The sequence below is a fragment of the Lampetra fluviatilis genome, chromosome 63 (genome assembly GCF_964198595.1).
Source record: "Lampetra fluviatilis chromosome 63, kcLamFluv1.1, whole genome shotgun sequence".
Classification (NCBI taxonomy): Eukaryota; Metazoa; Chordata; class Hyperoartia; order Petromyzontiformes; family Petromyzontidae; genus Lampetra; species Lampetra fluviatilis.
Window position 1 is genome coordinate 2,879,123 of NC_136337.1, and position 23,944 is coordinate 2,903,066.

Here is a 23,944-nt window from a genome sequence, read left to right on the forward strand (position 1 = left end):
GAGATGTGTGAAGGGGATAAAATGACAAACAATACGTAGAATTATGTTATATTCTTGGTTCTTTCGGTAAAGTCACGTGTTTATGTGATGATTGCTTGTGTTGCAATCGAAACGTGAGAATTTTATTTTATATTTTTTATTTTATTGTTTCCCTTCTACGTGACTTTACCGAAAGAACCAAGAATATGAATCCCTGCAGTCACGAAAGCTTTAAATCAAAATAGAATTATGTTATTACGCTTTGCTACCCCAAAAAAAGCCCCACGGAGTCGCGTTACGTTATTTCAGGATGATCCTGCCAAGTTTGTTTTTTGCAGTCGGGGCGATGATTGCTATGAGTTGAATTCCCGTGCCCAATTATCGCCCCAATGGGATTCGAGAAGGGCTCTCAAGAGATGGTTCGGCTCAAAGGGGCTTTCAATCGTTGGAAATTCCTGGTTGTCTCGTTTAACCCCCTTTGCTCTCTGTAGCCGGTGTCAGCTCGCCGGTGATGCATTGTGCACTCCGCTAATAGATTCAGGTAGCGAGAAATTTTTAAAAATAATTATTTAATAGAAAGCAATGACATACCTGTCAACCCATATGGTTTAGGGGGCGTCCATAAATAACGTCATGCACCTGGGGGGGGGGGGGTCAGACATTTGTGACGATGTGTGACGAGGGGGGGGGGGGGTGAGAAATGTGACGTCACATCAAAATGCGCAACTTTAAATAAATATAGACAACACGTTCTACTTAATTAAATCGACTTTTTAATAAATGTTTTCTCTTACAACATCAGAGTGCAGCGCCACATTAAATACGCACTACAATGACAATAGTTTAAAGAGATTTGAAGCATGTTTTATTTTGGGGGGGGGGGGGGGGGTAGAGCCTTGTGACGTCATATTTGAGGGGGGGGGGGTCTGACTTATTATGACGCCGTGTGACGAGGGGGGGGGGGGGTAAAAAATTGCACAAAATCGCGTGACGTCATTTATAGACGCCCCTTACCCCGTATTCTTGTACAGGAAAATTGAGCTTTCAGGTCCATACGGCGTACAGCCGTTTCAAGACTGGCAAAAATGTTGTCTATTTGTGTTTCTCCCTTGTGATGGGACTTTGCAGGATGAACGTTGAGATGTAGAAGGGGCGCCGGGTGACCAGTGAGGTCTGAATTTGTCTGTAAACAGATTGTCCTGCGGAGGGAGCTGGTAGGAACGTTGGGTTGCTCGGTCAATGGCCTGCAGGGTCAACGGCGGCGTGGTGTATTCCGCAAATATGGCCGACTGTGAGGGCGGGCACAAGCCGGCGTGAGTAGGTTAAACGTTGAGTTTTAGAAGGGCACCACGGGGTGACCAGCCCCTCCCCACCCAGCCCCACCCCTCCCACCCCCCACCCAGCCCCACCCAGCCCCTCCCCACCTTCCCCACCCAGCCCCTCCCCACCCAGCCCCTCCCCACCCTCCCCACCCAGCCCCTCCCCACCCTTCCCTCCCCACCCTGCCCCTCCCTCTCCACCCAGCCCCTCCCTGCACGACGGACAGACGGACACAATAATCCCCTGTGGGCTGGTGGAACCAGTGGGTTCCTACCAGTATAAGGGAGGGCACTGATAAGGAGTTGACAGCTAAGAATAAAGTTTTGCTGTTTCACAACCACCTCGCCCCACGTGGTGCTCAGCTGTTGTGGAGTCTCTCACTTCTCCGGAGGACGAAACACAAACGCAGTCTCTCTTATTGCCCGGGTTAACACGTAGGCTTTCGCGACCAATATCCATAATATGTTTTTTTGGGGGGGAGGGGGGTTAGATCGCGTAAGGGGCCGTCCATAAATGACGTCACGCGATTTTTAACGATTTTTGCGTCGGACCCCCCCCCCCCTCAAATATGACGTCACAAAGCTCTGCCCCCCCCCCTAGGTGCGTGACGTCATTTATGGACGGCCCCTTACTCGTCTCCGAAATATGTTTTTGTTGTCTATTGATCCGGCCCTGTCTTCCTCTACCCCCTCGCAAGGATTCGCGATGAGAGCGAGACTTTTGACTTTTTAAACAACGTTTATATTACCGCCGGCCGCAACCACACTGGAGGCGATTTCGATACGAAATACACAAGGTCACCAGCAAACAAATGAAAATAAACGCTACAAATCCACTAAATGCACCGCGCACAACACGAAAGAAAAGTCACGTGGTGGTAGTCATCGCGCACGCCACGGTGACGAGCGAGCGCTTCAGAAGGTGAACACCACGAGGGTGCCGCCCACGCTGGTACAGAGAGGGGCTTGTCCGGCTCCGTTCGAAGAAGACGTGCACATGATAGAGAGCGGACAGGGTGAACCGGCGACGCGTCCGAGTTTACTGAACAAACCGAACGTTATATGGGACTATCGTTTTTAATGGCAAAAGAACGGATACGAAACAAACATGAAAACAGATGTATGTTAATAGCTTCAAAAAGTCAAAAGTCTCCACTTTCTCGCCATCGTTGTCAACACACGCCTGGAATCTTATCCAGGTGGTCTCCAGAGCCCGGAGGCACATTTCTTGTGGTTATTGTTTGCAAATTCTCAGAAGTGTTAACATGTTTTGTAAGCACCCTGTATACACACACACAGCGTTGCAGTACACGAGGACGTCCGCCATCTTGCTCAGGGAGAGGCCTCCATGGTTGTTATGGTAACGCGAAGTTTCCCCCTGAGCAAGATGGCCGTCAGTGCACACCGCGTGCTCGTTGTTGTCCCGTGTGGGGGGGGAGGGGGGGCGGCGACGGGCTTGCCTAACGCGTGTAGCAAATGTAATCGCTCGTCATCACCTGACTCACCCACAAAGACAAAGATCTCCCTGGTAGCCTGTAGCAAACTGGGGGGGCAAGTGCCGTGAGCAAACAGCACCTATGAAGGCCGGCAACCACGCCCCCGGCCGCCTTTGTCTCCCCAGTGGCGACATTTACACATCGCAACGGGTTACTTATTTGAGGCCGAGTCGACCTAGGGGAAGGTCCCCAGAACCGGTTCAGACAATCGTCACCGGGTGTTGGCTGTGAGCGGGAATCGAACCGGTTTGGGCATAGCGCTAACCGCTGCACCACCGCTCCCCCAACAACAACAACAAACGCCATTCGCCACGAAGTGGCGGTGACGTCACCACGACGCTTGTGCCAGGCCATGTGCACCTTGAGGCCACGTGAAGTGTCGAACGCCCTTTTGGCAGGAGGTCACGGGGCAGACCCAGCAGGTGCCACGGGTCGACTGACTGAGATGACCGAGATGACTGGCTGATGCACCACCTGTGCCCCCTACTGTACCAACTTGCTGTGCTTTAGCCACCCGGCGCTCCGCTCGTTGTTGTGAGCGTCGCTCCTCCGCTTTCCATTGTTTTTGGAGCGCGACTGTCTCCAACTGCCCAGTAGCGTCCTTCACGAGCCTCCTCCACAGAGGCCGATCTTGACACCGCTGGTACCAGTCATCGGCAAGTCCACTCAGCTCCACGTCCTCCTGTACCACATCACTCCATCTCTTCTCTAGCCCGTGCCGCGCCCGTTTAGCCCCCTCGATCCGGCCGAACAAAAGCTGTTTAGGCATGCGGTGACTGGGCATGCGGGCTACATGACCCAGCCAACGCAGCCTTGCCTGCCGGAGGAGCTCACCGATGGGACTTTGTCCAGATCTTTCAAGGATTTGTGAGCTCCTCACACAATCCAGCCTGGTTAAACCCAGGATGGATCGTAGGCAGGCCAGCCTAAATGTTTCTAACCGGCGAAGATGTTCCATTAGGGGGGTCCACGTTTCGCAAGCGTAGAGAAGGGATGGAATGACTGTGGCCGAGAAGACCTGAAGCTTCGTGCAGAGCGACAGACCAGGTAGCTTCCACACAGCCTTACGCAACCGATGAAAAGATATTGCCGCTCGACTGATTCGGAGTGAGACCTCTGCTGTTAAACTGGAGCCGGTCATAAGCACACTGCCCAGGTATGGGAAACTCTCCACTCTCCACAACTGCCCCATCATCGATTGGGAGTTGTGGGGGTGGAATGTCCGATGGTACAAAATACCCAGGCAGGTGCTTAGTTTTGGTGGGGCTGATGGTAAGGCCCCACCTCTTAGTGGCACGCTCCAGTCTCAGCAGCAGCGTCTCCAACTCCTCCTCTGAGTGAGCAGCTATTACCAAATCATCGGCAGACATAACGTGGTCGACCAATAGGGAGCCATCCCTTGATCGCACCCGGGCATCGATCAGCCTCCCATTATATCTGTACCAAATGGAAATTCCTCCGGTACAGCTATTGAAGGCTTCACGAACTACGTGGTCAAAATAGATGTTAAATAATGTGGCAGCCAGAAGACATCCCTGTCGCACCCCAAGGTGTACAGGGAATGGCTCCGACTCCCGGCCACGTAGTTTTACCCGGGCCCGCTCACCATCATGAAGGTCCTTAATGATCGTGAGCAGAGGGTCAGGGACTCCGAAAGCACGAGGAACAACCCAGAGCCCATGCCTACTGATGGTATCATAGGCATTGATCAGGTCAATAAAGCAGAAATGTAGGTCTTGTTGGAATTCCCCACACCTCTGCTGTAGCAGACGGACGCTCCAACACACACACACATACTCTTAGGTTTTGTCGGTAAAGTCACGTAGGTAAGAATAATAATAAAAAAAATGAAAAGAACAAAATTGTGATTTAATTTAGTTATTTTCATTTATTATCTTTTTTATTGTGATTTAATTTAGTTATTTTCATTTATTATTATTTTATTGTGATTTAATTTAGTTCTTTTCATGTATTCTTATTTTATTATTATTTTTACCTACGTGACTTTACCGAAAAAAACCTAAGAGTATGAATCCTTACAGTCACTAAAGCTTTAAATCTACACACACAGACAGACATCCACCAACCAACCCCCCACCCCCACCTCGCGTGCCTATCCGTATTAGCAAATAAAATGATCTGAGAGCGCCGCGCATGCGCAGTGATCGCGGCGTGAATGCGGGGCGGCATGGCGGACGGGCCGGGGGTTTCGGGCACGCCGAGCCGACACGAGAAGAGCCTGGGGCTCCTCACCGCCAAGTTCGTGTCGCTGCTGCAGGAGGCCAAGGACGGCGTGCTCGACCTGAAAGTGGTGCGTGTCGCTCGCCCGTCACCTGGGGCCCCTGTCACTCGCTCGCGGGCGTCGCGCGGCACGAACTCGGGCAGTGTTGTTTGGGAAGGCCCGCGGAGCCTACGGTCTTTCCTAGACTCTCCGCGGGGGGACGAGGCGAGCCGTGCGGCCTGGCCGGATCCCACGGAGGGGGTCGGGGGGGGGGCGCGCTGGAGCTGAAGCTGATGGAACTTAATCGCTCTGACGAGACCCGTTGTCACCGTTGTCAGAGACCCCTTTGGCGGGACCCTCTGTACGAGAGACCCCGTGAACGAGAGATCAGGGGAAGCCCCCAACAGGAGGAGCCTTTATCCGCATCTCATAACGAGGGCAGCTGAATCAACGACAGGCTTCTGTCAAGGGGAGGCTACTGATACGACCCCTTTACAGAGGATGCGGGCTGGGGGGATGGGGGTATAATCCCTTGTACGGGGTCCCCTTGAGCAATATCTTGTCGGCGAGAACGCATTTGAACCCGCAGATAAGACCTCGTGTCTGTGAGCCCCTGGCTTGCTGTTGAGTTCGTGAGTCGTCATGGCAATGAGCTCTCCCCACCCCTCCTCCTCCTCCCCATTGCTCCATCATCACAGCGCGCCTGTTGCACTTTGGATTTGTCGATTAAATAAAGGAATTGGCAACGGTGGTGACTCCTCCTGATGCTCACAACCTTTTTCGTTCTTGTAATCGCTAGGCCAAGATTGTCCGAGGAACAGAGAGACGTTCGTTTTGGGGTTTCGGTTGACTTGTTCAGGAACGTCGTCGTTGCACGTTGTGTGTGGGGTTCAGGGCTTGGGAACATGGTTGGGGTTTTGAGTGGTTTGGCACAGGTGTACGAACTTTTGTTTCCATTTTTGCTACAGAAGTCCATTAAGATGATGTATGCAGCCAGCTCACCGGTGTTATTCATTCCCACATTATACACCTTGTAGATGTGATAGTGTATACATATGCAGCAGTACAATGAAATGCACATTTAAATGACATATATGCAAGTTTTTCGAGACGCAGTACAGAAAGAGTGCTCATTTATGCTTTTTTTTTTTAAAGAAAGACAGTCCAAGGCAGACGTGATCGAGAGCAGGGAGTTTTGACAGCACGGACCACTTAGGGATGGGAGTTCCATAGAATAGTGCAGCAGTAGAGAATGAGTGATCTCCCACTGAGCGAAGATTGACTGTGGGGGCTTCAGTATAGGGCCTTTGTTACTAGACCAGAGAGTTGAGGGGAGTAGAGAGGTAAGATAGATTAAAGGTAGGAGATCGCGTGTAGTTTACCAGATACAGGAAGGAGGTCGTTGGGTTTGATCCCGACCCGGACGCCTGTATATTTGGAGTTTGCGTGTCTCTCTCCCCAGTGATTGTGTGGATTTTTCTCCGGGCCCTCTGGTTTTTCCCTCCACATTTAGAATTGACATGCGTTCAGAGTTTTGGGCTGCTATATATTATTTCCACGTGATAAGCCACTTCGTTGAGCTATTATTTTCGGGCCAGTTTGCTTCTGAAAAATGAGCTACATAGCTCAATGAGCCTTAGCTGGTAAAATACAACAAGGTAGGGCAGTATATTGAGATGATGAGAAAGACGTAGGCGAGTAAGTGCAGGTACTGGAGTGAGTTTTGACAGGGGAGAGATGGGGGCAAGTGAATGGATAGTCTCTGCAGTCTTCAACTGTTGCAGCCCATTGAGATTTGTCGCGATGTGGCCACACTCGTGTCGCGCTACATGTGTTCGGTCTGCCAAGTGCGGCCGCTATGTCCTGAGCTGCACGTTGAAAGTGGTGTGAGCGTGATGAGGCGTACGGAAACCGCGGCCAGTGTCGTTGCTTGCTGATGCTTGTTATGTGGCGCCTGTAAATGACCGAGCCAACAGCAAGCGCCGCTGGGCTGGGTGGCAGAGCGCCAGAGAGGAAAAGGTCACGCAGGGAGGTTTTTTCCACCATCGTAATCGAGGAATTGGGAGTGGAGCGGTGGTGGCGTAGTGCTTACCGCACGACACTGAACCCGGTGACCTGCGTTCGATTGTGATCCACGGCTAACATCAGGGGCGAGCCATATCAGAACCAGTCCGGTCCCCATTTTCCAACCCGCACTGACTAGTGTGGTGATGTATGGTGAAACGATTCTCATGACTAACACAGCGTGGGAGAGGCCTTGATCTCGCGTTGGATTGACAAAGGGTTCGTACCACACGTTATACATTTTAATTGAAGATATTCACTCATTGCCAGATTGTGGTAGCGCTCATTTCTTTCAGATATCAGCACATGGAAGACAAAACAGAACCGGTATGCCATCCTATAGTTTCCCCTCCGGCCTAAACAGGCGCTTACTAACAGCATATATATTCGTGCGGTGTAAAGGGTTAAGTGGACGATGTGTGTGTGTGTGTGTGGGGAGTCCAGGCTGCAGACACGTTGGCCGTGCGGCAGAAGAGACGGATATACGACATTACCAATGTGCTGGAGGGAATCGGCCTCATTGAGAAGAAGTCCAAAAACAGCATCCAGTGGAAGTAAGTAAGGTCCTCTCCTCCATCATCGGCATCTCATGGTCTTTCAGTGTTAACAATCCTGCTAGCTCCTGCACACAAGCTGTCTCATTGCTCCATTATTTCTGTCATGGATTCTCACCCTTGGCAAGCAATTGTGTCAAATATGTAAATAGGGTATGGGCCTTGCCTAGCTTGACGCGGCCTTAAATCTTAAATGAGTACCTGGTGCATTGCGTAAACAGCAGCACCGGGGAGACAAACGCAGCAGGGCCTGGTGCTGGGCGCGCACGCACTGTGTTGGCCTTGATACCTACGAGATTATGATTGTACGTGACTTTACCGAAAGAACCAAGAAGATGAATCCCTGCAGTCACAAAAGCTTTAAATCGAAAAATTATGATTGTACTAATAATAACAGGTGCTTGCTAGCTGCACATTCCTTAACAGTCTATATAGGCTACATCGGGTATCTTTTTAAATCCTTTATATTAAGTTCGCTTGCTTGCTTAGGACCGTGCCAATCTTTAGGTCGTTTTTTTAACCCACTTCCCGTGATCCAATCGAGCTGACATTTTGCACACAGACTCGTTGTGCGTGACAATGCATTTTCCTGAAAAAAATGTTAAAAAATTTTACACTGTTTAGGGAATTTTTTTAAAATATTTAATTACCAATTGTTTAATGCTGCCAGAGGACGAGAGGACTCTAGCCGCCCCGATGCCACGCATATAAAGGATTTATAGGGAAAAACTTTGTTTTTACGGGTTTACTTGTTCTCTGCTTGCGTCGTGCCAGGGGACTGGGTCCAGGCTGCAACACGCGCGAGGTGTCGGAGCGCCTCGTGTGCCTCAAGGCCGAGATGCTGGAGCTGGAACGACGCGAGCAGGAGCTGGAGACGCAGCGGTCGTGGGTCCAGCAGAGCATCCGCAACGTCACCGAGGATGCCGGCAACGCCACATATCCTCCCAGCCCCGCTCGCACCTACAGCCACGCCCCGCCTGGAACCACGTGTCCAACCTTTGTCATTTGGCGGACGAGCCAAGTGTGTCTCCGTTGGTCAATATTTAGAAGGTGCATCGGCATGGGGAACATGTTGACGTCTGCAAAACATCCATCAGATATTTTTTTTTCATTTTAGTTTGTCTTCATATTTTTTTTATTAGATAACTAAACTATTTCTTATTTTACCAGGTAAGGCCCACTGAGCTATATAGCTGTTTTTCAGAAGCGACCTGGCCACACACTATAGCTCAACGAAGTGGCTTATCACGTGAACATTTATAGCTGCCAAATACCCTAAATGTGGAAGGAAAAACTGGAAGGACCAGGAGGAAAATTCACGCAACCACGGGGAGAACATCCAAACTCCAAATGTAGAGTAGGTGTCAGGATCGAAGCCACGACCTCCTGTATACCAGCCGAGGTAGTTAACATCTCGCCACCGTAGTGCCCCAGATATATACGTTATGTATGCGTACATTTGCAGTCACTGTATGTGCGCACACCGCAATAAATGCTACAATGGACAGAATGGCAAACGAAGGTACCTTCAGGATTCTTAGGGTTCAGTGCTGTTGCACAAGACTCGCATAGCCAGAAAGAGACACATTCAGGATTCTTAGGGTTCTGTATAATTGGCCGACAGCCTTCATTGAGAAACAAAAAGTGAGATGACGATTGAAGGTTGCGGCGATCGACGAGAAGTTGAGAGGATAGACCGAAGCTGGTTCGGACGTGCGGCCGGAAGGTCGGAAAAATACCATTGAATAATAGAAAGCTCAGACAGTGAATGTTAAGGGGAAGGCAGAAGAGGACTCTGCGAGAAGTTGTCGACAAGGACATGAGAGCATGTGACTGCTTCTTATTATGATTCCGCTTGTTTGCCCAGGAAAGCCTCGCAAAACCCTTTTTCAGGAGGGTCCTGCCAATATTTTTTAGTTTTTTACAAGTTGGGCGTGATGTCGCCACCTGTAACCCCCAATTGTGTAATTTACAAGCAATTTGTCTTTGCATTGGGATGTTTGAGCAATTCTGGTTACATGGTATGTTTTTGTATCTATTGGAGGAATCCACAGAATTTGGAGAAAACTCATACAGAAGAGGGGGGGGACGTACAAACTCCACGCAGAAAGGCCGTCTGACTCGGAATCAAACCCAGGCTCCTTGCCATCAGGCACACGTATTACCGTTGTACAGCGCCCCTTTTAAAGATGAACCACCCTCGGTGCACGTTACCGTGGAGATGGGTGAAAGACTCTGTTGGACCCGGAAAGCGGGCCCCACCAAGCGGGACAAACACTCGTAGGGTTGAGGATCAGAAAGCCGGCACAAGTCTCGCGTGGGAATCGACGCGGTTGACGTTAAGCGGTATTGGTAGCCGAGGGCTTGGGACGGGTTCGGCGCTGTCTTGTCGCAAGCTGCTCCTTAACGGCCTGCACGCTGGCGTACCTGCCCTACGAGGACCTGTGCCGCTGCTTCCGTGGTGAGTTGGTTACTCTGTTGATATGTGGTGTGCGAGTGTGTTGCGCACACGTGCATACATCCTGAAGCGCGTTTAACGTGAAAGCTTTGGTTATTTTTCGATTTAAAGCTTTCGTGACTGCAGGGATTCATCTTCTTGGTTCTTTCGGTAAAGTCTACGTGACTTTACCGAAAGAACCAAGAAGACTTTGGTTATTTTACGCGGGTATTATTTTCACGTGCCAATGCATCGCTAAATTTATTATTGATAAAGACTTCTCACGACTATGTTTAATATCCACGCACGATGTTACGCTGGAACTTCTCTGAGCTTCAGGCAGCAAATTCAGAAATGGAATTCAAAAGTGGAGGCTAAACGACAAGAATTTTTGCATTAAAATTGCCAAGTGGCCTCGCCAGAAAGTTAATATGGATCACCCCTGTCTATAATATTGGTCGCGAAAGTCTACGTGTTAAACTAACCATCCGTGTGTGTTTACATATTAGTACGAGTAACCCTATTTCCGTTTGATATTTCTGTAACCGAAGTATAATTTCGGTAAAGTCACGTAGAATGGAAATAATACAATAATAAAAATAAACATAATAAAATATTTTATTTTATTATGGTTTATTAATTTTATTATTTTATTATTTCCATTCTACGTGTTAAAACATAATAAAAGATTTTATTTTATGTTTTGTTATTTTTATTATTTTACTATTTCCATTCTACGTGACTTTCCCGAAAGAACCAAGAAGATGAATCCCTGCAGTCACGAAAGCTTTAAATCGAAATTTCTGATTAAGCAGTTTTATCTTCGGGACCTCTCCTGCCAGTATACAGGAGGCTGTCTCTGGTGTAGGCCAATACATTTCAAGAAGAGTGCATTTAAAATTGGCATACAGTAAAACCTTGGATTGCGAGCATAATTCGTTCCGGTAACGTGTTTATAATCCAAAGCACTCGTATATCAGTTGTGATCACGTGACGCTCGGCAGACAAAGCGTATACACCTACTACTCGTATTGCAAGTCCTCGCTCGTTTATCAAATTAATATTTATTTAAAAAATTTGCTCGGCTTGCAAAACACTCGCAGACCAAGTTACTCGCAATCCAAGGTTTTAGTATGTGTGATTAATACAGACTTGATGCCTTGTAACAGGTGTCTATTTGGTGTTTTAACATCTTAACACCTGTGATTTTGCCGGAAGGGGAAAAGCCTTTTTTTCTTTAACCATTTCGATAACATTTGCATAAATACTCGATAATTGTTACTCATGCACGCGATTTGACGCTTGCATAGCGAGCCCGGGATACGTGTAAAATAAGAATTGCTGGATCGATGCATGGCGAGCGATTGATGCGTGTGTGGTTGCAGTCTGGTGAGCCATGGTTAATTGAGTGCTACCGCCCTAATGCACATGTTTCTCCTGCAGCGGACACACTGCTCGTCATCAAGGCCCCCGTGGGAACGGAGCTTGAGGTGCCCTTCCCGGACAATGTAGGTGCCTGTTCAAAAATATATGTTTCCTGTCATAGTTTTTAAGTGCCGCATTGAGATGAGTGCGGTGTTGGCTGATACCAAAAACGACAGAGGCCCATATTTGAGACATTTTTAGGCCAAAAAAATGCTCATTTATACACAATGGATATTTTATATGCTGAATAACTATGAATGATCTTCTTGGTTTTTTCGGTAAAGTCACGTAGAAGGAAAATGATAAAATAATACAAATAAAACATAATACAATGTTTTATTTGTATTATTCATAGTTATTCAGCATATAAAATATCCATTGTGTATAAATTAGCATTTTTTTGGACTTTACCGAAAGAACCAAGAAGATGAATCCCTGCAGTCACGAAAGCTTTAAATCGAAAACTATTAATAAGCCAACTAATCATAGATATCCATTGTAATTTATAGGACTGCATTCACCCCTGATTGACTCACAGTGACAACATCACATTTACCCCTGTATTTAAAACCGAAACAGGCGGATTTCTCCACATTTTTGGCTGTCGCCTGGTGAGGCTGGTTGTAATTACCGGCGAAACGTCATACTCGAATTGTAAATGTTGTGGGTTTACTCCCGAACACACCGGTGTGCTGAGTTGGTAACTAATTGTCATGTTTTGTTTACACGACAAACCTTATTAATTAGCTGTGTCGGGTGGTGGCGGGTTTAACGACACGTTTATATTTACGCGATCTAACCTAAAAATTCTCTCATGCACCTTGCTTTGTGTTAAAAAATATGAATTGCTTATGTGTGTCTGCATGCGTGTGTTTATTTGTGCGGGTGTGTACGCACCTACGTTCCTGCGCACAGGTGTCCGGCGGCCAATCCAAGTTCCAAATCCACCTGCGCAGCCAGTCGGGCCCCATCAACGTCCTGCTGGTGAACAAGGACAGCGGCAGCAGCTCCTCGCCCGTCGTGGTCCCCGTGCCGCCTCCGCCTTGCTCCCCGCCGGCGGGGGAGGCACCGGCACGCGCCGCCACTCCGACCACCGATGGCGCGTTTGCGGCGGCCCTGCAGGCCCGCTGCGCCGCCGCGAGCCAAGCGGAAGAGGCCGCGCTGTCCATCGCGACGAGCGCTGCCCCGTCCGGTGCGACGAACACCGGCGGCGACGGCGGCGGCGACGACGCGAGGCCACGGTTGCCAACAATGCCGGCTGCGCCGTCTGCCGTGGAAGCGGACGAGGGCGGCGGCAAAGGCGGAAAGAACGGCAGGGAGGGGAAGGAGGAGGAGAAAGAGAGAGGAGGGCGGAGGAAGAGCGGCTCGGAGTGGCGGCGTGGGAGCCCGGGGCGGAGGGAAGGGCTGCGCTCGGGGGACCGGGGCCCAGCGGGGGCCGTAGCCGCGACGGCAGAGCCGAGCGGATGCGCCGCCGCTAAACTGGACCTGGGCTCAGGTGTGCACAGTGTCACCGGCACGCTCGCTCACAACTTTTCACGCCCTCCATACTCGCATACGAGGAGACAAGAAAACTTGTATTCGAAGCGCTTAGGGGAAAGGGAGGTGGATGACGAAGTTAGAGCCTGAGCAGGGGTCATCAATAACTCGTCAGTGTTCTTGGTTCTTTCGGTAAAGTCACGTAGAAGGGAAATAATAAAATAATAAAATAAAACATAATAAAATAATTCTCACGACGTTTCGGCCACAACGCAAGCAGCAGTCCTCAGGTGAAGAACAGGTCTGTCGGGAAGACAGCGTCTGAATGAAACACCCCAGGCTTGGCAGCTTATATATATATGTTTTATTTTTTTATTTTATTATTTCCCTTCTACGTGACTTTACCGAAAGAACCAAGAAGATGACTCCCTGCAGTCACGAAAGCTTTAAATCGAAATTTAACTCGTCAGTGGTTATGGATTATCAGAGTAGTGTGTACGTATGTTGAACTTCTCTCGCACCGTACGTAGCCAACCGTGCGAATTGGAGATGCGGGAGAAGGACGACAAACTAAAACACAAAAAGCAGTTCTACAGAAATGAGTTTTCAATCTAGATTTAAAAGTGCATGGCTGCAGTGGCTTCCTAATATGGGAAGGAAGGGCGTTCCATATGGCCACAGAACAGACAGTGGATGTGACTTGAGAAGAGGCACAAAATAGAGGTTCAAGGATAAAGAAATCCGAGCACCCGACCGCATGCGGGAATTGACCTTTATTGGTATCGGAACTGAGCTACGTATGACCCATGAGCTCTGACTCCATCTGTGGGATGAGATGGTGACACCGTAGAGAGGAGATTGCCGTGACCGGTGCGTGCTTGTTGGGGAGCGGTGGCACGGTGGTTAGCGCACACTGCTACGAACCCAACGATGCGGGTTCGTTTCCCACTCGCAGCCAACGTCGCTGATGAAATGCTAAACTGGTCATGTGCGCTCCCTTAAATCGACACGGCCTTTAATGAGTAACCGGTGCATTGTGTGAACATCGGCATTGGGGGGGACAAAGGTGGCCGGCGTGATGTCGGCTTTCGTAGGATGCTCTCTCGCAGCGCTTGCCCCAACAATCTGCTCAAGGCTACGTGGGGATCTTTGTCTCATATTGTAAGGTTTTTTCGGTAAAGTCACGTAGGTAAAAAAATTTAAATTAATAAAAGTAAAATAAAAATAAAATAAAAATCACGACGTTTCGGAGGCAACACAAGCTTCCGTCTTCAGGTGGAACCGTCACAGCACGATAGCTGTATCAAGTGAGAGAAATTCCAAGAAAACAGTCCTTGTGTGAAAGCGATGGGTATTACCTGGTTATCTCGGCATCTCTTTAGGACGGCCAGCGTCTCGAGAAGCTGTGACTTCTTGTCTCGTTGTCTGTTTACCTACGTGACTTTACCGAAAAAACCTACGAATATGAATCCTTGCAGTCACGAAAGCTTCAAATCTAGGATCTTTGTCTCTTTGTTGTGTCTGCGCTGGACAGACGGCGGGGTGCCTGGCGCGAGCTCTATGCTGGTGGCAGTGCCACAGGCGGCGGGGGGCCCTCTCGACGCGCCCCCACCTCACACATTCCAGCCCATTAAGCCAGAGGGCTCCCAAGGTACAAAGAAACGCAGACCCCCCCGCCCGCCTCGTGCTCTTCGTGTGTCACGCCGCTTCTGAGGGTCCCTGCTCTTGTTGTGTAGATAATGTGTGCGCTGCACATTATCAACAATTGCCACAGAGCCAATTGGTACCTCTACCAATTCAATCGCTGTGTGTGTGTGTGTCGTCGGTAGTTTCACGTTTATTTTGTTTGTGTAAGAGTGACTGGGGGGCGTGTGCGTCTGCCGGTAGGTGGGCAATGATTGCTGCTGTGTGCATCATCCCAAATGAGTAACTTGTGGTGGGATTTTCGGAGTTGGAAAATTTCGAGTGCGGTCAAATCACCATAACGGACCCGCACTGCACAGGTGAGGCCCTCGTTCAGCGGTGGGATTGCAGGAAAGGGTTGTGCACAGAGGTCGCAATCAGGTACCCGATACCCGTACCCTACCCGATACCCGGCTACCTGTACCCGGCCGGGTACGGGTACCCGTTTGCGACCCTGGTGCGGCCGGGTACGGGTACGGGTAGGCCGTGAGTCACTGGTGAATCACCGTTTGTCACTCATTTCCCAACGTCTTGTCTCTTCTCACAATTCAAGTTCCTAGAATCAACCCACCCGGGCCTGCAACATGGCTTCATCCCAGAGGTCGCAATCAGGTACCCGATACCCGGACCTGGCCGGGTACGGGTACGGCTACCCGTTTGCGACCCTGGTGCGGCCGGGTACGGGTACGGGTAAGGAATAAAAACCCATTTGCGACCTCTGGCTGTGCATGGTCCTCACGAGCACCGTTCGACGAACTGCGAGTGTGAGTCACCATTGATTGATGGCGGGTCACACTCGCAGCTTGCGCTGCCACTGCTGCCACTGCTGCTGCTCCTCCAAGGGCTGGGCGTAGGTGCTCCATGCATCTTTATGAACGGCCAAGTGGTTGAGTCCTCTCTGGTGGTTTGTCCGTTGCTGGTGGACAGGAGACGCGGTCTGGCCAAGCGCCAGCAAGGGAAGTGGTCAGGCTCGACGGTTGGCAAAAGCCGTGCTGGGGTTGGGGGGGGGGTTCGGGAGAAGCTTTTCTTTAGCGTGCGTCCAAAAACTATAAACTACAAAACTATTTTAAGTTTACAAGGTAAGGCCCACTGAGCTGATATAGCTCTTTCAGAAGCGAATTGGCCGCAGATGATAGCTCGGCGAAGTGGCTTATTATCACGTGGACATTTATAGCGGTAGCCAAATACTCTTAAACGCGTGCTGTGGATTCTAAATGGGAAGGGGGAAAACAGAGGACCAGGAGAAAAATGCACTTGACCACGGGAAGAGAGACATACAAACTCCATATATACAGACTTCAGGGTCCGGACCGAACCCATCAACTCCTGCATACCAGGCGAGGTAGTTAACATCTCGCCACTGCAGCGCCTCATACGTGCGCTCATTCATTCCTTCAGGCAAGTTTCTTGGCAGTACTTGGAATGAGTGAAATAAGGACATTGACGAATCGGGCAGAGCAAAAACTGAAAGTTACGCAGAGAAGCATGGAAGGTTGCATGCTTGAAATTACACTTGGAGACAAATAGGAACCCATAGATTTGAGAACAGTGGCACGTCACAGACACCATATTGACTGTTACGAAAATGTAGTGGGCTTGTACAGGACCCGTCGCTAGGAGTAGAGACGATGGCCGGTAGTAAAGACTAAATGTTTTGGTGGCAGCCAAAGGAGGGATCGCACCCGAGAGGGCGTCCAACGGAGAGATGGAGCAATGAAAATCCGCTCGTGTGCAGGAGCGTGATGGTTGAACCGTTGCATCGCGGCGCTGCGAGAGGTGGCGACGACTTTGGGGGAGGCCTTCCTCCAACAGTGGGTTGATTGTAGCTGACGATGGCGACGATCAAATGTGTAAATGCTGTAAAGTGTTAACTTTACCGATGGGGTGTAGTGTGATGGCCCAAGATACAGGGCTGTCTAGGAAGAGTCTCGGCCTGTTTAAAAGTGCAGTGATGGCCAAACGCCTGACCTCTTCAATGCCGTTTCCGCCCTGCAGGGTTCGAGGACATGTTTGAGTTTGCGAAAGGTACGCGCACACCCCGCACACGCTCACTACGTACCCCACACACACTTACTACGTACCCCACACACGCTCACCACGTACCCCACACACGCTCGCTACGTACCCCGCACACGCTCACGATCTACCCCACACACACACGTCCAAGGCGATGCCTTTAACGGCCTTAGCTGAGCCTTTCCAGCACGGATCAGACGGTCCAGTTTGGCACCACTTTGGCGCTGGTTTGAGATGTGGGCCCGGCGTGTGGCGCGTTTTCCGCTCGTTGCAGAGGCTGCCCTGCTCAATACTGCGGTGTGTCTTAACCGTAAAACACTCCGCGCCGGCTGCTTCACAGTGAATGTTAGAGAGCCCATGACGTCATTATAAAACGTGTAAGCCATTGTGTGGTGGCGTCACGGTCCACATTTAGTCAAATTACCTGCAAATAACTCGATTGGGATGACACATAGCAATGATTGCGCCCCTCATCCCCCCCCTACTGGCAGACTAATGCCCGATTGCATTGCAGGTGTTGAGTTGCCTTGTGCCCACAGGGACAGCTTCTGCTGGGGGGGGGGTGCCCTTTGCAATGTGTTGAGATGAGATGCAATGAAAGTCGCTCATCACGCGTAAAGTGCCCTAAGACGCCGTAGCAGGAAGGAGGGCGGCTCGGCAAAGTCAAATCATAGTCGTTCGTTATCATCGTTCAGATTGTGGGTGCTCGCTGGCCAATTGCTGACGGGAAATTGTCACCGATTCGTGCCTCCCCTCTGTTCTGCAGACGTCGTGGACTCGGAGCTACTGAAGGAGCTGATGTCTGTAGACAGTAAGTGTCCTATCGTGCGTGGTCCGGTGGAGAGCGGTGGCGCAGTGGTTAGCGCACTCTGCTATGAACTCGGCAACCCGAGTTCGTTTCCCCGCTCGCGGCCAAAGTTGGTGACGAATATCTGAACCAGTCCTGGGCCTCCCCTCGGTTGGCTCTGGCTTAAATCGGTATCTGCTGCAGTGTGTGAGATCCAACATTGGGGGGGAGACGGAGGTGGGAATTGATATTCACCCAATGCCGAAAAATGGCACTGCAAAATACTCATTTGGGTTTACACCGCGCAACGTCGCCTTCTCCCGCGAAAACTTGGCAAGACCGCTCCTGAAAGAGCGAGTCTTTCTTGACGACAATCCGGACTGGAATTTGGGAACCACCGGTGTCGGATAGACTGCGAGAGACGCCGGGGGGGGGGGGGGGGGCATACAAGGGCCTGCGCGCGCGTGTGTGTGTGCATCGTAAACAAAAAGCATTCCACGTATCTTCTTGGTACTTTCGGTAAAGTCACGTAAAGAACCAAGAAGATGAATCCCTGCAGTCACGAACGTTTGAAACCATTCCACGTATGTTGGTTAACTGTGAATAAACCAACTGGTAATTGGTGTACTGCATATTCTCAGATTGACATAACCCATTGTGATTTATCTGAGTATATTTAGTCCCCCCCTCTGGTCTTCACACCTGATAGGCTCACGGTAATGGCATCACCTTGACTCTATTGAAGACCGAGACAGGAAGACTTGTTCACAATTCTGTAAAATCGCCAGATGAAGCTGGCTGTAATTGGCAGCAGAACGTCGAACTAATCGAATTGTAAATGTTGTGCATTTAGCCTGCAACACACCGGTGTGCTGAAGTAGTATACTACACTATACACTACACTCTACACTACATACTACACGACAATACACGACACTGCTATACACTAAACTATACACTACTATACACGACACTATACACTACACTACATACTACACGACTATACACGACACTGCTGTACACTACACTATACACTAAACTATACACTACTATACACGACACTATATTCTACATTATACACTACACTATACACTACACTATACACTACGCACTACTATACACTACACTATACACTACACAATAGACTACACACTAATGTACACCACTAGTGTACACTAGTGTACACTGCACTATACACTACACTACACACTAATATACACTACACGACTGTACACTACGCTATACACTACACTACACACTAATATAAACTACACTACTGTACACTACACTATACACTACACTATACACTACTGTACACTACACTATACACTACACTATACACTGCTATACACTACACTATACTAGTAACTAATTGGCACTTTTGTTTACGTGACAAACCCTGACACTTTGGCCGTGTCGGGTGGTGGTGGGTGAACCACGCATTTATATTTACCGCGCTCTTACGCAAAATCCTTTGCTGTGGATGATATTGGTCGCGAAAGCCGACTGCTCCGTGTTAAACTGCATCCTCTGCCTTGCAGCCTTCTCCCCACTGCTGCGGCTCTCCCCGCCGCCCGGCGACCAGGACTATTACTTCAACCTGGACGAGAGCGAAGGCCTGTGCGACCTCTTCGACATCCCGCTGCTCGACCTGTGAGGAGGTCGTCCCCCGCTCACTCGCTCACTCGCTCGCCCGCTCGTCTGCCACTTGTCCTCTCACCTCCTGATCACGGGGCCCTCTGCCCACATTCATTCCCAACCATCGGCTCGGCCTCACGTTGGCGCGGGTGACGATTCGTCATCGGCACGGGTGACGATAGCCATTCGACGTGTTGTCGTGATTCGGTGGGGTGGGGGGCCGCGATTGGATTGAAGAATCGATTATTTTTTTGTCTTGTTTGTACCGTCTCCCTCATTTGTTATTGTCTCCCTCAGTTTCTCCCGTCAGCCTCATTTTTATTGTCTGTCACTTGCATTGCACCCGTCACTTCTGCCGTCTCGTTTGTACTGTGTCTGAATGTACGATCTGCTCACTTTCAACTCGACGCCCCCGCGTGGCGTGAGTGTACAACACAGACGACTCCGATCATGGAAGCGTTCACCTTGTTACGCGCCTACCCTCGCGTTCACCCACCCACCCCCTCCACCCCACACCCGAGTCGGAGCAAGCCTCAAACTCCCCTCTCTTGAGCTGCACTGCCCGTAACGAGCTGCGGCCCAAGGCCTGGCCACAGCCGCTTAATTTTAAGCACTTAACTGTTTTTAGACCTTCACCTAATGATTTCATAGCAATGACGAGTGGTTATTTTTAAATCCTTTATATTAAGTTCGCTTGCTTGCTTGCGTGCTTGCGTGCTTGCTTGCTTGCTTACGACCGTGCAAATCTTTCGGTCGTTTTTTAACCCACTTCCCGTGATCCAATCGAGCTGACATTTTGCACACAGACTCGTTGTGCGAGACAATTAATGTTCGTGAAATTTTTTTTCAAAAGTTTTACACTTTTTGGCAAAAAAATGTATTTTACATTTATTCAAATACAACTCATTCATGGCTTTGGCTGAACGTCACAGTGTAGGAGCCCAGAGCGTAACCCCTCCACAGGCCGTGGCGGAGTAGCGCAGTTGGTAGCGCCCTCGCTTCCCATGCCAAAGGTCGCGGGATCGATCCCCGCGTCCTCCACAGGCGAATATATGTTTAAATCCTTTATATTAAGTTCGCTTGCTTGCTTAGGACCGTGCAAATCTTTCGCTCGTTTTTTAACCCACTTCCCGTGATCCAATCGAGCTGACATTTTCCACACAGACTCGTTGTGTGTGACAATAAATTTTCGTGAAAATTTTTTTCCAAAATTTTACACTGTTTAGGGAAAACAAATTAAATATTTAATTACCAATTGCTTAATGGTGGCAGACAATCATCTGACCCATAGGTGGCAGCCATCTCAAGCCAGAGGACGAGAAGACTCTAGCCGCCACGCATATAAAGGATTTATAGTGAAAAACTTTGTTTTTACGGGTTTACTTGTTAGTTTAGCGAGATGGCGCCAGATGCCTCTCCGACCCGTTGGAATGTTCAGTGTCCTGCCCATGTGTCTTTTGTTCTCTGTCCTGCCTTTTGGTACATTCACTGTCCTGGCCATGGCCTGTATGTTCACTGTCCTGCCCATGCGTGTGTGTGTGTGTTCACTCTCCTGCCCGCTTGTATATTCACTGCCCTGCCCGTGTGTGTGTGTGTGTTCACCGTCTTTCCCTTGTTGGCAGAGTAGGGGGCACACGTGATGCATCTGCTATTCATCTGAGTCAGTCAACTCATGACACTTAGGTGTGTCCCATGACCTTCTGCCAGGCAGCCCCAAATGTCACCTAGCCTGGCACAGGCACCCTGGTGATGTCACCACTACTTGGTGGTGAATGGCAGCTGCCCATGTGTGTATATTCAAGCCTGCCCGGGTGTGTGTGTGTTTACTGTCCTGCCCATGCCTGTATATTCACTCTTCTGCCCGTGTGTGTATATTCAGGCCTGCCCGTGTGTGTATATTCAGGCCTGCCCGTGTGTGTTGACTGTCCCTCTCGCATTGTTTTATACCAGACTCTCGTAATTAGCTCGGGACCGCACCCCGCGTAGACGGTCCCATTGTGTATATTAATACGGTAATAGTAAAGGCATATTTTTCTACTTTAAAATAAGCAGCGCGCGTATGTGCGTCCGTGGTGTGTGTTTATAACAAATGGCGAGGGCCGAAAGTGTCCGTGTGTGTGTGTGCGTGTGTTGTCACTGCTGCGGTTTTATCATTGTAATCGGAGTGTCGCTTTGGCCGTGTGCCACCGTGCGGCTCTGCCCCACCGCACGGTGGTGAGGGGGCGGTGGGGGGGGGCAGCTTTTTGGCCGTGGGAGACGAGAACTCTGCAGGACGGTCACGAAGCTGCTCCGAGTCTTCTTCTCGTAAAAGAAGAGGCCTTGCGGCGAAGCACGGGACGTGGTTCCGGACACTTATTGGGAAGAGTGAGGCCGTCGCTGCTCGTGCCACGGGCCTGATGACCGCCACGTGTGGCGCTGACCGACCAACCACCGCCCCTGCCGCTGCCTTTACATTTCACAGAGCAAGGAAGGTACTGACCCTGGCCACACGGGGGTGCCAAGGTTGGCTTGTGAGACTTGTCGAGTGGCCTACGGCACTGGCCAGACCTGCCGCTGTCACCCGCCCGCTCTTGTGTGGGCCGGCGAGGATCAGGTGGTGGGGAGGACCAATTGGCGGTGCCACTTTTTTTTTTAAGTGGTGGGAGGCTGCCACTGTTATGGGGGTGTGGGGGGGGGGAGCTAAGGTTACTGCATGTATTTCCCCAGGGGTATTAAAAGCCAGTTTTTTTGTGAGGAGCCGTAGCCGAGTGGCACGGATCACTGTAGCAAAGGATGCAAATTCGAATGCCCACATTGTGCAGCATTGCTCCTTAAAGTTATAACAACTTCAAATGTTGTAATTGATACTCGCTAATGTTTATCGAGTAATAATTACAGCAAACGAAAATATTTTAATTAAACAAATCAAACGTTGTGACGGGAATTACATGTTCTTCCCTGCGGCGAGTGCTGCCCCCAGGTGGTTGCCGCCTCTCCGAGAAAGGCTAGGTTCAACACCAGTTTGGGATGCTCCGGTGTGGAGTGTAAAAATCATCTCGAGCACGTATATTGCATTCTCGGTGCAACTTAGGTATTGCGTTAATACGTTTTATTTTGACTGCTGCGAAGACTGCTCACTTACCCAGTGAGCATTTGCATTGTTAGTGGGGAAGGTTCAAGTCTGTTGGTTACCCATTGCAAAGGGGAGGGGGGGCATCGTTCCTCCTGCCCCCCAGCTCACTCTTGCAATTGAGCTTCTCCCTGATTTCTACAGAGTTCTTACCTGGTTAAAGGAAATTTACTTAACTAGTGGCACTGCCTATGGGTGGACCATCGCACCTGGTCACATTGAAGACGGTAGCGGCGATTAGGGGGTGTAACGATACCTTGAACCATCGATTCTCTAAGCTCGCGACGCATTTTATTATGATCACGCTCGTTTACTCAGGAAAGCATCGCCGGGTCCCAAAACTCCTAATCTGGAGGCTCCTCCCAAGATGTTTCGCATTTGCGGCCGACGATTGATATTTATATTTTAAACCTTCATTTTAATTTTCAAACGTGTGATTTTTTTTTTAAATGTCCCACTTTCGGCGAAGCAGAGCCGGCGGGTAGTATATATTTTTTATTGTGGTTCATGCTGCATTATTAATCGGGGCGGCCTCTGGATTCGAACCGTGTGAACCTCAGAAACAAGTGACGGAATGTCCTGCCGCTCGGCCACGTGGATCTAATCGCCTAAGAATCGATGTTTTCAGCTTCGTACGTGCTGTGTGCGCGTTGAATTGAACCTTATTGCGGGACCCCAAGGTCCCATAAGTCCCCGGCTCTCACATAAACTGCGTTGCAACGTCATTTTATGTCTGTTGAAGGCGAACGATACGGTAATCTATTCCTCTCGAGCTCTACACGATGCGCTAATCAACGTTTCAAAGTTTTGTTTCTTCTGCGCATTCGTCCTAGCTGCGCTTGGACGACATGGCAATAAATTAATTGCGATTTTGAGTTCCGTTTATTCGGGACCCTGGGGTCCCGCCATAAGGTTCAATTGCCGTTTTGATGAATCGTTACATCCCCACTCTCCCAGTAATCATGGTGGGGAGGGGGAGGCAATGTGGAGAGAGCTTCACGGCAGAGGATCCAACTGATGCTGGAAGGTGCCATGGAACACACCTGGCGAGCGCGCGCGCACACGCATGTCGTGTGTAGTGTAATGCCATGTGCGGTGTAATCATGTCGTGTGCGATCACCACAGTCGTAAGTTTATCCAGAGTCGGGCACGAAGTGATGATGAAGATGTAGCCCTGTCTGGAGCCGCTGGCGATGACCTTGTTGGTGCATGGCTTCACCAGCAGCTGACAGACCAAGGCGTGTCATGTCTGTGGATGCTATATTGTACACAGTGTATGTGTGGCTCAAGGGGGTGTGTTTGTAAAGTCAGTAATAAAGCTTAATTTGATTAATTTTGCCTGCAGTCTGTTCGTTAGTGGGCACGTGACCGTTACTTAGAGTTGTGCCAAGAATGCGTGGAGGGTTTCACGTGAGAACATTTTTTTCAATCTGTGTACATTAGAAAGTATAAGTAATGTGACCCAACCAGCCCAACCTCACTTCGCCTCCCAGAAGAGCACGCCAATCGGACCGTGTTCAGATCTTTCACATATCTTGTGAGTTCGCACAATCCAGTTAAGATGGATTGTAGGCGGGCCAGTCTGAATGTTTTTTCAAGCCAGCGCACGCACGGATGTTTCCGTAAAGGGTACCCATATTTCACAGTCGTAGAGACCAGGGTGTGATGATGGCGGAGACGATCCAGAGCTTCGTGTGGAGCGACGAGGCCAGGCAGCTTCCACACAGCGTCGCGCAGCCA

At 49.9% G+C, this 23,944-nt stretch overlaps 1 protein-coding gene across 1 annotated transcript; it reads left to right on the plus strand.

Annotated features, from left to right (window-relative positions):
- The first annotated feature begins 4,959 nt into the window (after nucleotides 1–4,959).
- On the plus strand, nucleotides 4,960–23,537 carry LOC144951753 (transcription factor E2F4-like). The gene is made up of 10 exons (XM_078882103.1): nucleotides 4,960–5,105; nucleotides 7,524–7,633; nucleotides 8,408–8,566; nucleotides 10,048–10,094; nucleotides 11,514–11,578; nucleotides 12,411–12,990; nucleotides 14,506–14,622; nucleotides 16,650–16,679; nucleotides 17,437–17,481; nucleotides 18,999–23,537. The coding sequence occupies exons 1-10, from the start codon at nucleotides 4,971–4,973 to the stop codon at nucleotides 19,112–19,114; spliced, it is 1,404 nt and encodes a 467-aa protein (XP_078738229.1). The 5' UTR covers nucleotides 4,960–4,970; the 3' UTR covers nucleotides 19,115–23,537.
- The last annotated feature ends 407 nt before the right edge of the window (nucleotides 23,538–23,944 follow it).